Here is a 14,348-nt window from a genome sequence, read left to right on the forward strand (position 1 = left end):
AATGTGAGTAAGTACCTTTTATTTGTTGAGTATAATTCAAAATGTAATAAGAAATAGGCCTTTACATGTGGTCATTTTATATAAACTATTTTTTCATTGAATTTACGGAAAATGTGCTGTATCGTGATATGTATCGTTATCGGGATATGAAATGACCTATATCGGGATATGAGATTTTGGTCATATCGCCCAGCCCTAGAGCCATTGAATGATCAGCTTTTATCTTACCATATTATCAATAACCCCTATCACAGAAAAATACTCTTTCTCCCGTTTCTCGAGCGTAAAACCCCTTTGTCAACAACCAGAGGCTCCCTTACAACCATACACCTAGTCCTTTCCATATCTCGCCATCAGCAGCCATCCATCTACAACTCAACCTCTCCACTTTTCCACGCAGCGTTTGAGGTAGAATCACATTGCCATCCAGGTGTATCATAACATAACCTTAGAGATTGTTATCACGAGACGATTATTGGCTCCGGCTTTGATGACGAACAAAGGATGAACTGTGAAGTACATTCCTCATGTGGAACAGCAATAACAGAACTTAGGAGCAGGTCCGGGATCAGATAATACGAGGAAAAGTGGAGAATCTTGTAGTGCATTCCACAATAACAGGATGTACTGTAGTAACAGGTCTGGAATCAGATAGGGGGAACTCTTGTACATTCCTCAGGTGGAACATCAACAACTGGACTTAGGAACAGACCTAGGATCAGATAAGACGAGAACATCCCCTCTGAATCGTTCTAAAAAAACATTGCACCTCGGGAGGAAGTTGGAGAATGTCCCCTGTGGACCTTGTGCACTCTCTAAACAAGGGAAGGGTTGGACCGCAAGGAAATTATCTGTTTGGCTTTGACACCCTCACCCCAATTTTTTTCTCATGTTTTGTTCGCCTTAAGTAGAGAGGGGTGGTGGATGGACTTCAAAAGGGATGTCTCATGTCTTCCCATGTCTTTGAAAGATTTGGTTGTTCATAGAAGTGTGTGTGTGTACAGTAATGTATTATAGCCACAGTACTCTGTCTGTGTGTGTTTTTGTAGTGTGTTGTGATCCATGACCTGACGACATTATCCCAACCACTCATGCCCACTTCCTCAGGAACAACACATGACTGGATACACTAGAGGCACACTGAGATGGAGTATGATCGTGCACCACGTGTTTGCATTTGTTTGTGTGTGTGTGTGTGTATGCCTGTGTGTCTGTGGGTGTATTAAAGTCTCAAGGCCTTTCTGTGTGTCCTTGAGTCCTTCCAACTGATTTAGAGCCAGTGTCACCACTAACCTCCCAACACAGCCACATAGGATTCCTTCTTTCATTTACTCTTTCTTTTTTTAACTTGTCTTTTCATGACCTGATGAAGATCCAACTCGGATTGAAACGTTGTCTTTTGTGCGTCTGATTCTGTCCTGCACCTGATTGGATATTATATATTACTTTTTTAATGTTTCTTTAAGTTGGGTGTACATTTAGTTTTAGTTTTTTACAGATGTTATCTATATTCCATGGATAAAGCTGTAGAAATTTTATCTCTACCTATCCTTTCTCTCTCTCTCTCCTCCCCTCAGGTTGCTGAGCTCCATCAAACCTAGCTTGGTGAAGAAAATCAACAGATTACCCACTCCCATCGCTGGCCTGGTGAGTTCTCTCCTTCTTCTACCGTCCCGCCATTCCTCTCCCCCTCTATCTTCCTCTCCTTCCATTCTTCTCCTCCCTCTAATGACTCCCCCTCTCCTCCCTTCCTCTCTTTTCAACCACCTATCCCCCCTTTCCTCCCTACATTTACTTTCCCTATCCTCCAAGTCCTCTCCTCCCTCCATCCATCTCCCCCTTCCTCTCACTATGTACAGTCTGTTCTGCACATTAAGTTATGCACAGATATACAGTACAGAGGTAACGCATCAATTCCCAGGCTGTAAGAAGACTCAAGCTCTGTCTGTCAAACAGCTGGGAACAAGGGTGTAAACATCACAGCAGTATTCAATTAGCAACTCTGTGTGTGTTAATGTGTGTGTGTTTTAGTGTGTGTTTTAGTGTTAGTAAATGCATGTGCGTGTGTATGTTTGTGTGTGTCTATGTTTCTTAGTTTGCATGTGTGTGTGTGTTCATGCATACGCATGTGTTTGTTTGTGTACCGTAGGCCTTTACGTATGGTGCCATTTCACATCTTGAGGCCGCGTCGTTGGCGTTGGCCTGTATCTTCAACTGTGTCTCAACTGTGTTCAGCCTCAGTGTACATATTATTGTACTCCACATACCAGGAGACAGAAGGGGTGTACCCCTCCAACCAAAAGGATAAAAAAGAGTCTCCCCGCAACTAATTGCAGCATGTCTTTCAAGAATCTTGTGGAAATACATCCAGCTCCTCATTTCACTGTCGGATGTGTAGAGTTGGATATCAAAGGAGAGGAAAGGGAGGAAACTTCAAGAGATCTGCCTCATTTTTTATTTTTGATGTAGTGCGTTAGAGTTGGTCTCTCCTACTCCAAGACTTTCACATCTCTTTTTTGCACTCTTGTTCTCTTCTCTTAATGATTCTTCAGCGCTCTCTCTCTCTCTCTCTCGCTCTCTTCTCTCTCTCTTCTCTCTCTGTCTCTCTTTCTCTCTCTCTCTCTGTCTCTCTCTCTTTCTTTCTCTCTCTCTCTCTCTCTCTCTCTCTCTCTCTCTCTCTCTCTCTCTCTCTCTCTCTCTCTCTCTCTCTCTCTCTGTCTCTCTGTCTCTCTGTCTCTCTGTCGCTCTGTCGCTCTGTCTCTCTGTCTCTCTGTCGCTCGCTCTCTTCTCTCTTCTCTCTTCTCTCTTCTCTCTTCTCTCTTCTCTGTCGCTCGCTCTCGCTCGCTCTCGCTCGCTCGCTCTCTTCTCTGTCTCTCTCTCTCTCTCTCTCTTTTTCTCTCTCTCTCTATCTCTCTCTCTCTCTCTCTCTTTTTCTCTCTCTCTCTCTCTATCTCTCTCTCTCTCTCTCTCTCTCTCTCTCTCTTTCTCTCTCTCCTCTGGGGTGTTTTGGCTTGGTTTGGGTCTGCTTTGATTCGCTGAATGAAGACAACTGGTTAGCCAGGCTCAGATGTACCGGGACAGCCCTGGGATCAGTTCTTAGTGTAAAATGAGTGTGTAATTGCTGGCAATGCTGCGAGACGAGCACCATTTCATGGTGTGAAATCATAACCACAATGTTATGACTTTCCACACTACCTCTGCTCGACACTTTGGTCTTGGTGCATTATCGTTACCAGGCAACAAATGTAACACTTTAGTAGGCCTTGTATATCTATAATTCATCAAAGACTTTACCAAATGTGTCACTATTGTGAGATGTAGGCCTTTCATAATGAACCAAGGACTGGACTGGCATGAACTAGCACACACAGGGTTCCTTCAGGACCAAGGCTGAGAGGCAAACAACGAGGCCTCTTTGAGAGTTAATGGAGAAGCAGAGAGGTGAAAGGTCAGCCTGTGTACTTCCTTCCTTCCGTCTCATACAGTACAGTAGCTCTGGCCCTCTAATAGTTCCACCTCATGTTGTCTCAGAGGGCGTTGTTTGATATGCCCCCCCATTCGCTCATGACATCAATGCAGTCCCTGTTGGTCTCCGGGAAAGCTTACCTAGAGTTTCTTGCTTAGTTCCCACTTGGCTTCGTATGGGCTTTGGTTGAGAGAATGCAAGGGAGGTTATAGAGCAGGGGTAAGCAGAGTCGGGTCGTTTTTATTGGCTAGCTTCTCTACGGGAGATCTAGGATCAGCTTTCCCACCCCAAATCCTAACCTTAACCATGAGTGGGGGAACATAGCATCTGAGGGAAACTCATTGAGTTGTTGTGGCTATAAGACAAAATGGCCTTGTGTTGTCTTTGACTGTGCTCGTGGTTGGTTAAGACTGAAGGGTAATGGAAAGAGTGCAGAAGGCATGAAGGACAGAGGAGAAAAGATGAACCGCAGCTGAATGAGATCGAGGAAGAGATAAGCAGAGACAGTATGAAAGAGAGGGGAGCTCAGCAGCTGAACGAAAGATATACAGCATATAGAGAGAGAGAAACATTACGGAGGCCAGGAAGACTCAACAGCTATTTTTACTTAAGTAGTTTACACCACTGGTTCTGGAAGACCAGTGGAAGGCCTGAGATCATCACTGGACATAGAGAGCGAGCGATAGAGAGAGATTGAGAGAGAGAGAAAGAGAAATGCATGCATCATTGGCAAGGAGCAGAAGTGTTAAACTGTTTTGAAGGAAGTTTGGTTTGGCCCAGCTTCTCTCTCTCTCTCCTTACTCTCTTATCTGCAGGCGTCTCTAATTGCCGCCAACTAGCGTCCCCTGGCTTTAACAAACCCGGTAATTACACTCATGTATTCTTAACAACCCTTTCTTTTTCTTTTTTTACAATCCCTCCCACTACAATAACATTGGATTATCTTATTATCTTGTTAAAGTTTCAAAGCAAAAGAGTTATCGCCTCAATTCTTACATGCTGCGCGATGTCAGTCGCTCTATCTCGTTTCTCTCTTTCTCTTTCTTTCTTTCTCTCACTCAGTCTTTTTTAAGAGAAGATACCTCAGTTTCTACGAGCAGCAAAAGTCAGTCTCCCTCTCCCTCTCTTTGTCTAATGATTTCTGTCTACATGACCTGAGGGAACAGTTCATCTGGGGTGGGTATCGAGTCAGTCTTTTAAAGGATTATAAGGGTTATCAATGATCCATCTACACACAGGTCCTCCACCAACAAGGGACATTAACAAGGAGCTTGTGAGTGGGAGGAGAAAGGGGGCATTAGTATACCTTTAGCAAGCTTTTGATGCGTGCATGAGTGGGCACCGGCCAATTACTGTATATACTGTATGAATGGACAAAGCCATCAATCACTTGGCACCATTCATTCCTATATGAAGAGTCAATAGCACATTGAAGCCAAATTAAAGTTTGCATGTGGTCATAACATGCGTAGTTTGAGCTACTCCAGGAAGTGACGTTGCAGGCTAATTTAGAGCCGCTCCCTCTCATTGGGTAACTCAAGTTGAATGCCCTTTTTTGTGATATCTAATTGGCAGTTACGATCTTATCTCATCGCTGCAACTCCCCAACGGACTCGGGAGAGGCGAACGTTGAGAGCCATGCGTCATGACCTGCCAAGCCGTGCTGCTTCTTAACCCAAAAGCCAGCCGCACCAATGTGTCGTAGGAAACCCCGTCCAACTGACAACTTGAGGCAGCTTGTAGGCGCCCGGCACGCCACAAGGAGTTACTGGACCATGATGAGCCAAAGAAATCGACCCGGCCAAACGCTCCCCTAACCCGGACGATGCTTGGCCAATTGTGCGCCGCCCCATGGTGTTCCCGGTCACGGCCGGCTGGGATCGAACCTGAGGGTGAAGTTCCTACGGAGAGAGTGATCACAGAGTCGTCCGGAACAGCTGGTGCTCTCATGCATGCTTCAGTGTTGCATGATATCCACACATAGCTTTGTGTACACTAGTGAAACCATACAGCTCTGCTCACATGCACACTTCTACAGTTGAAGTCGGAAGTTTACATACACCTTAGCCAAATACATTTAAACTCAGTTTTTCACAATTCCTGACATTTGATCCTAGTAAAAAATGCCCTGTCTTAGGTCAGTTAGGATCACCACTTTATTTTAAGAATGTGAAATGTCAGAATAATAGTAGAGAGAATGATTTATTTCAGCTTTTATTTCTTTCATCACATTCCCAGGGGGTCAGAAGTTCACATACACTCAATTAGTATTTGGTAGCATTGCCTTTAAATTGTTTTTAACTTGGGTCAAACATTTTGGGTAGCCTTCCGTAAGTTGGGTGAATTTTGGCCCATTCCTCCTGACAGAGCTGGTGTAACTGAGTCAGGTTTGTAGGCCTCCTTGCCCGCACACACTTTCAGTTCTGCCCACAAATTTTCTATAGGATTGAGGTCAGTGATGGCTTTGTGATGGCCACTCCAATACCTTGACTTTGTTGTCCTTAAGTCATTTTGCCACAACTTTGGAAGTATGCTTGGGTTCATTGTCCATTTGGAAGACCCATTTGCGACCAAGCTTTAACTTTCTGACTGATGTCTTGAGATGTTGCTTCAATATATCCACATAATTGTCCTCCCTCATGATGCCATCTATTTTGTGAAGTGCTCCTGCAGAAAAGCACCCCCACAACATGATGCTGCCACCCCAGTGCTTCACAGTTGGGATGGTGTTCTTCAGCTTGCAAGCCTCCCCCTTTTTCCTCCAAACATAAAGATGGTCATTATGGCCAACAGTTCTATTTTTGTTTCATCAGACCAGAGGACACTGCTCCAAAAAGTACGATCTTTGTCCTCATGTGCAGTTGCAAACTGCAGTCTGGCTTTTTTATGGCGGTTTTGGAGCAGTGGCTTCTTCCTTGCTGAGCGGCCTTTCAGGGTATGTCGATATAGGACTCGTTTTACTGTGGATATAGATACTTCTGTACCTGTTTCCTCCAGCATCTTCACAAGGTCCTTTGCTGTTGTTCTGGGATTGAATTGCACTTTTCGCACCAAAGTACGTTCATCTCTAGGAGACAGAACGCGTCTCCTTCCTGAGCGGTATGACGGCTGCGTGGTCCCATGGTGTTTATACTTGCGTACTATTGTTTGTACAGATGAACGGGGTACCTTCAGGCATTTGGAAATTGCTCCAAAAGGATGAACCAGACTTGTGGGGGTCTTCAAAAATTTTTCTGAAGTCTTGGCTGATTTCTTTAGATTTTCCCATGATGTCAAGCAAAAAGGCACTGAGTTTGAAGGTAGGCCTTGAAATACATTTTCTGGAATTTTCCAAGCTGTTTAAAGGTACCTAGTGTATGTAAACTTCTGACCCACTGGAATTGTGATGCAGTGAATTATAAGTGAAATAATCTGTCTGTAAACAATTGTTGAAAAAATTACTTGTGTCATGCACAAAGTAGATGTCCTAACCGACTTCCCAAAACTATAGTTTGTTTACAAGAAATTTGTGGAGTGGTTGAAAAACAAGTTTTAAAAACAACTGTACATAACAGTTGTGTCCAGGCTTGGACTTACGTATCCAAAGCAGAACCCCATGTTTGTTCACTTCTCACACCCTAATTGTGTTGTCAACAGTAGTAAAACCATACCGCTGCGCTCACACACAGGTCTGTGGATTACAGTGAGACCCTATGGCTGTATTCCCACATGGTCTTCCACACAACAGAGAGACCTTATAGTTGCACTTACACAATCTACACAGGCTCAAGTATTCCATACCAGAGCAATGCTAGGCACCAAAACATCAACAAGAATACACACACAAACACACATACACACACTGGCCTGTGGGGGAGTTTTTGTGTGATTACTGAGGTGAGAAAGGCGTAAACAAGAGGCCTGCTGTTATCTCAGCCATCATAATAAAACACAGACCAGACCAGGCACTCCCCCTTCCTTCCCCTTCCTGTTACAGTCTAATGGGAAAATGGTTCTCTGTGGAATTCCCTGTTGTGTAATCAGGGCGGATGGTGGATGGGGAACAGAGTGGAGCGCGGGATGTTTAGCAGGTTGGCTGGTTTGCTCTGGTCCAAGGTGTTAGGAAGGCTCAGCATTAGCAAGCCGCACTGAGGCTCAGGGTTAGCAAGCCGCACTACCTCCCTGGACGACAGGTGGTTGGCTGGTTGGTGTACTGCTGAAGAGGGCTAGCAGGTTGGTGAGTTGGTTGCAGACATTTACATTACATTTAAGTCATTTAGCAGACGCTCTTATCCAGAGCGACTTACAAATTGGTGCATTCACCTTATGATATCCAGTGGAACAACCACTTTACAATAGTGCATCTAACTCTTTTAAGGGGGGGGGGGGTTAGAGGGATTACTTTATCCTATCCTAGGTATTCCTTAAAGAGGTGGGGTTTCAGGTGTCTCCGGAAGGTGGTGATTGACTCCGCTGACCTGGCGTCGTGAGGGAGTTTGTTCCACCATTGGGGTGCCAGAGCAGCGAACAGTTTTGACTGGGCTGAGCGGGAACTGTACTTCCTCAGAGGTAGGGAGGCGAGCAGGCCAGAGGTGGATGAACGCAGTGCCCTTGTTTGGGTGTAGGGCCTGATCAGAGCCTGAAGGTACGGAGGTGCCGTTCCCCTCACAGCTCCGTAGGCAAGCACCATGGTCTTGTAGCGGATGCGAGCTTCAACTGGAAGCCAGACCTGGGTCAAATGCATCGGTCAAATGTTTAGGGATCCTGAGTGGTGCAGCGGTCTAAGGCACTGCATCACAGTGCTAGAGGAGTCACTACAGACCTGGGTTCGATCCCGGGCTGTATCATAACAGGCTGTGATTGGGAGTCCCAATAGGGCTGCGCACAATTGGCCCAGCATCGTTAGGGGAGGGTTTGGCCGGGGTAGGCCGTCATTGTAAATAAGAATTTGTTCTTAACTGACTATTAGTTCCAGCGTAACATTACACAGAACCTGATAAACAATGGATGTGTGCATGCCACTGTATAATTGCAAAACCCCAGTCACGGCACTGCCTAGTCAGTCAGAATCTTGACTTACGATAAGAAGTCACTTGTGTGTGACTTTAACACAACTCTCCCCTGATTATTTGAGTGTTATCCTTGGCTGCGAGTCTGCGAGGTTGGAATCTGAAACAAATCTGTGAGACACCCATTTCCCTCGGCTTAATCTGTGAACGCCTTTCCCCTGGATACTCTATAGGCTAGGTGTGAACACTGTTTTACTTCCCCCCTACAAGCATCTGCAGTCAGATTATGCCAGAAAGATATTGATTCCAATCCAGCACCGCAATCTAATATGATCTGAGTCATTACAACTATTCCAATGGCTCATTTCAGAGGAAGGAACATGTTTAATGTCTAAGTACTTCATTCTTTATATCAATTCGCTCTGAATAGTTTTTTACTGTTTTAAGTCTGTTGGGGAAAGAATGTCTTAAAACCGCTGGATTTGAATTCTCTGCGGATGTCTCTGTGTGTGTTATTGTGTGGGTTTTCTTGGGCCGTTGTCCATTGTTTTGGTGTCTGAGGGGGGGGGGGGGGGGGGGGTAGGAGGATGGAGGGGTGGGAAGAGGAGGGCAGTGGCTGGGGCACTGTTCGTGTTGACGTAGACGTCAATCATCTCAGCTGCGGACTCCACCCCGTTTCCTCTGCCAGTGACACACACCCGTACATGCACACACGGTTCAAACGCCGAAACACAAATGCAAATGTGCAGGACATGGATGTGTCAAGTGATTTCCCCTAGACACATACATGTACAGTACACGCACGTACAGTACACACGCACGCACACACACCCTTGTCGACTTCTCTTTCGCACTCACTAATATTTACTCAGTGTGGTCCTCCGTCCGAGTGTTTGTTTGCGTTTCTGTTATTGTTGGCCTCGGGCGACTTGTTGTCAAGCGACTTGTTCGTCGGAAGAGAGGGAAAAAAGGGAGGAATTTGGTTGTTTGGTTTGGGAGCAGCGGCGGTGTGGAGTGAGATGGTTTGCGTGTGTTGTCTGGAACTATTGTTTGAGTTTTTCTCCTTTTTTCTCCTCTTCCTCCAGTTTCTTTGCTGTTCTTGGTTTGTTGTTACTGACTACTGGATTTATCAGGAAAGCTTTTGAGTGGATGGGGCAGCTAGCTACGAAAAGGGCTGTGTATTACCCTGCGGCCCCCAACATACAGTGAGCAGGTCTGCTGCTTGGAGCTCTTGCACGGTGTGAACACACACAGTGGCGCGGTGCGTTACCCGCCAGGCATACAGCAACTATCTTACTGCCACCTTATTTGTATATAACCACACATTCATTATTTACATTTAGTTACACACCCACATATCTCCCCCCCTCCTTTTGCAGCAACAATGGTAAAACTCTGCTTAATCCTAACCATGAAGTTATTATTGACACCTTCTTACTCACACCAAGGTAATCATGTTCTGCCCTTCAGTTGTGACTTCCATGACCCAGATCAACTGAAAACAGGACATCAACTAACCATGACCCAGATCAACTGAAAACAGGACATCAACTAACCATGACCCAGATCAACTGAAAACAGGACATCAACTAACCATGACCCAGATCAACTAAAAACAGGACATCAACTAACCATGACCCAGATCAACTAAAAACAGGACATCAACTAACCATGACCCAGATCAACTAAAAACAGGACATCAACAAACCATGACCCAGATCAACTAAAAACAGGACATCAACTAACCATGACCCAGATCAACTGAAAACAGGACATCAACTAACCATGACCCAGATCAACTAAAAACAGGACATCAACTAACCATGACCCAGATCAACTGAAAACAGTACATCAACTAACCATGACCCAGATCAACTGAAAACAGTACATCAACTAACCATGACCCAGATCAACTGAAAACAGTACATCAACTAACCATGCCCCAGATCAACTGAAAACAGTACATCAACTAACCATGCCCCAGATCAACTGAAAACAGTACATCAACTAACCATGACCCAGATCAACTGAAAACAGGACACCGTGCTTCTACACCTGCATTACTAGCTGTTTGGGGTTTTAGGCTGGGTGTCTGTACAGCACTTCGAGATATTAGCTGATGTACGAAGGGCTATATAAAATAAAATTGATTGATTGATTGAATACTTAAGAGTTGTTTTAAAAAATGGGGGGGGAAGGGAAATGTTTAAGGAAATGGGGGAGGGGGGGGTCTTATTATCTGACTCCTTTATGGTCAAATCATTTATTTGCTGTTGTTTGGTTCAAGTTGTGGCCACACTATGTGCTGAACTCCCCCTTAACCCTCTGGCTGGCTGTTAGTAATGCCCAATAAGCCTCACCCCTCATAGACTTAAATATATGTTTCTGCATGAGTATATTTAAGCAATATGGTCCTAGGGTGTGGTATATGGCCAATATACCACGGTTAGGGGCTGTTCTTACGCACGATGCAATGCGGAGCCCTTAGCTGTGGTATATTGGCCATATACCACAAACCCCCTAAGTGCCTTATAAACTGGCTACCAACGTAATAAGGGCAGTAAAAATACATGTTTTGTCATACCCGTGGTATACAGTCTGATATACCACATCTGTCAGCCAATCAGCATTCAGGGCTCGAACCACCCAGTTTATAATTGTGAAATATGTTTATATTTAGCATCGCTGTTGTACTGTAGTAGCTTAGGTTTGCTTAAAGAAGAAAAAAAATGTGACAAGTTATATCTTGTGTCCTTTGAAAATCTGTAGTAGACCACATCTTTGTACTATAATGAATAGCAGCTACTGTAGTATGTACCAAATACACCCGTAACCGTGTCAACAGGAATATTTCCCACATTCTGGACTACTTTGTCTCCCTATGTCGTGGAAAGAAACATCCACCATATCTCTCTGACAACGTGGGGCTCCCGAGTGGCGCAGCGGTCTAACGCGCTGCATCTCAGTGCTCGAGGCGTCCCTACAGACAGTGGTTCGATTACAAGCTGTATCACAACCAGCCGTGATTGGGAGTCCCATAGGGCGGCGCACAATTGGCCCAGCATCGTCCGGTTTAGGGTTTGGCCGGGGCAGGCAGTCATTGTAAATAAGAATATGTTCTTAACTGACTCGCCAAGTTAAATAAAGGTTCAGTAAATAAATGACGCAACACTTGACACAAGTAGGTCCTTGTGGCCTTTGTCTTGATATTTCCTGCCAGTTTTAAAGGTGGACTCACTGTTATGACGTTGCCACGAGCAGCACCGCAGATATTGCGATGAGTGCGCGATGCAAGACTTTACTCTCACATAGCCACACAGAGTATCTGCACATGTGCACGGGTTCGCTTCGTGCCGCTACAACGTGGTATACAGTACCAGAAGAGCAGAGAGGTTTAGCATCGCGCTACAGCGCTCTTATTTGTTGTGTAAATTGACCGACCATTACTGTTCACTCTGTGCTTCGCTGAGTCTATCTTTATTAAGGCATTGTGTCCCCTTATTCTCACATAGTAAACTAAACCAACCCAGATTAATGCGTAACCACACACTTATTGAACAGGCCCTTTATAATCGATTAGCTTAGCATTTCTAAGCAATGCAGGCATTACAAAGCGTGACCGATCTGTTACTCACAATAAGAAAGTGAAAAGCATGAAAGTGTGATTTCACAATGTCTCCTCTCCACCCAGCCGCCACTTTATAATAAAACCATCCTTTTTAAACCCACCATATTGTGCCAGATCTCTGTGGCTAACTGGATTTCACTGGATTCCACTGGACTTAACTAGATTTAGTTTGGCCTCCTCCCGTATGTATTTAACTGGTCTTGATTGCCCTCCTAAACCCTTTCCATCCTCCTTTTCTTTCTTTCTTCTTCCCCCTGCCAACATCAGATTCAGCTATCCCTACAACAGGCTTTTTAAGCTGTGTAATTCAGCTGTGGTAATTGGGAAGTCTCTGTCCAATGGTAGGCCTACTGTATTTACTTCATTTCAGTCAATGATTGGTGAGTCATTTGCAAACTCAAAGCAGATTCTGAATTGGTGATGCATTGCCAGTCAGGCTTCCCCAGTTGTGAGAAAATAGTTAGGAATTTTCTAGGAAGTTTTTTTTTGTAGTGTGCTTGGTGACGTTAATTCTTGGATTTCAGGATATGGATTTCTCTAAATGGAAACAACCTCATTTTCCCATATCAGAACATATTTACACATAACCAGAGATATATAGATATATACAGGTAACTGCCAAAATAAAGGAAACACCGACATAAGGCGTTGGGCCACCGCAAGCTGCCAAAAGGGCTTCAATGCACCTTGGCATAGCTTCTACAAGTGTCTGGAATCTATGAACTAGGGATGCGATACCATTATTCCACGAGAAATCCCTTCATCATTTGGTGTTTAATTGATGGTGGTGGAAAACACCGTCTCGGGCGCCGCTCCAGAATCTCCCATAAGTGACTGAGACGGCCACGGCATATGGTTCACATCGTTTTCATGCTCGTCAAACCATTCAGTGACCACTCGTGCCCTGTGGATGGGGGCGTTGTCATCCTGGAAGAGACCACTCCCACCAGGGTTGAAACGATTCGTCATGGGTTGAAGGTGATCACTCAGGATTGCTGTGTATCTATTGCCGTTTAATTTGCCCTCTAAGGGGTTGAGTGGACCTTAACCATGCCGGGAGAAGGCACCCCACACCATAACAGTGCCACCATAACCCTCATTTACTTACGTGTTTCCTTTATTTTGACAGTTACCTGGCAGTTAGAGCAAAAACTTGCAGATTTTTTAAATGTATATCAATATTTTTCATCAGTGTGTGAATGCGATGCTGATTTGGGAGAAGTTAATATCCTTGAAGAAACTACCAATTGTGCTATATTTGCAGAGAATTTTTTTTTTACTCTCTTGCTGATTGTCTCTTACGTATCCTGCTGGCAGAGCGATATCCATCCACGACCTCATTGTGTGTGTGTGTGTGTGTTTTTATTCTCTGAGAAGTAAGTTCATTTAACGTTATGTGATTTGGTTTATTTAGATACAACATTTCAATGTTGTTAACACACAGTAACCAAAAAACCGAATGTTCACCATAAGTTCCCAGAATTGTTTGCCAGATCTTAACAAGTTGCCGCAAATTTACCGCAACAGTTTGCCCCAAAATATTATTTGCATGTGAAAATATGAGCTTGCTGCAAAATTGCGAAAAATTGGCCAAAGGTTTGCCCCAACTGTTTACCAGGAGGCAGTTTTTTCGGTACGGGTGTGGGTGGGGACTCCTCTCCAGGGTAGCAGAGATGGCACTCTCCCAAACATACAGGAAGCCAGAGGGAGGGGGGGTGGTAATTTACCACATTGAGAGAGGCTCTGGAACGTGAGAAAATCCAGCTCTGTGTGTGTGTGTTTGTGCGAGAAAGAGGGAGAATGAGAGAGAAGAGAGTGAGAGAGGCTGGGAACTGAAGACCAGAAGGGAACAGGAGCCTTAGCAGGGTCAGGTTTTACCAACTGAACAAAGGACCGTCGGACACCTGGCAAGCTCTGTATAGAAGACGGAGAAAGAGAAAGAACAAGCAGATAGGGAAAGAGGAAACAGAGAGAGAGGGTGAAAGACAAAGTTGCAAATAGATAGGGAAGGGAAAAAGTGAGTGAAAGTTTGTGAGTAAAAATCGGAGGGAGAAAGAGACTCGACGAGAGATAAACCAGGGGAAAAGAAGGGTGAGGATCATTTATGAAGCAAGTCGGTTGTGAGAAAGCAAGAGTTTTTGAACTAGCAGCCTGCGACGGACAAACCATGTCGGGAACATATTCCTGCCTCTGAGGGGACTGTTTTCCTCTTCCTGGGGTGTGCGTGAGTGTGAGCGTGTGTGTGTGTGTGCGTGCCTGTGTGCAT

At 44.8% G+C, this 14,348-nt stretch overlaps 1 protein-coding gene across 11 annotated transcripts in view; it reads left to right on the plus strand.

Moving 5' to 3' along the window:
* The window catches only part of LOC139581093 (LIM and calponin homology domains-containing protein 1-like), a 166,704-nt gene that overhangs the window by 79,464 nt on the left and 72,892 nt on the right, over window positions 1-14,348 (plus strand). For 10 of the 11 annotated variants that reach the window (XM_071410482.1, XM_071410484.1, XM_071410480.1 and 7 more), the window contains one exon: window positions 1,578-1,647. In XM_071410482.1, the coding sequence (XP_071266583.1) occupies window positions 1,578-1,647 (70 nt within the window). Of the gene's footprint in view, window positions 1-1,577; window positions 1,648-14,137; window positions 14,174-14,348 lie in introns of those variants that run through there. The other variant, XM_071410492.1, reaches the window with a different exon arrangement.

This window comes from Salvelinus alpinus, chromosome 7 (assembly GCF_045679555.1).
Source record: "Salvelinus alpinus chromosome 7, SLU_Salpinus.1, whole genome shotgun sequence".
In the NCBI taxonomy this organism is placed as follows: Eukaryota; Metazoa; Chordata; class Actinopteri; order Salmoniformes; family Salmonidae; genus Salvelinus; species Salvelinus alpinus.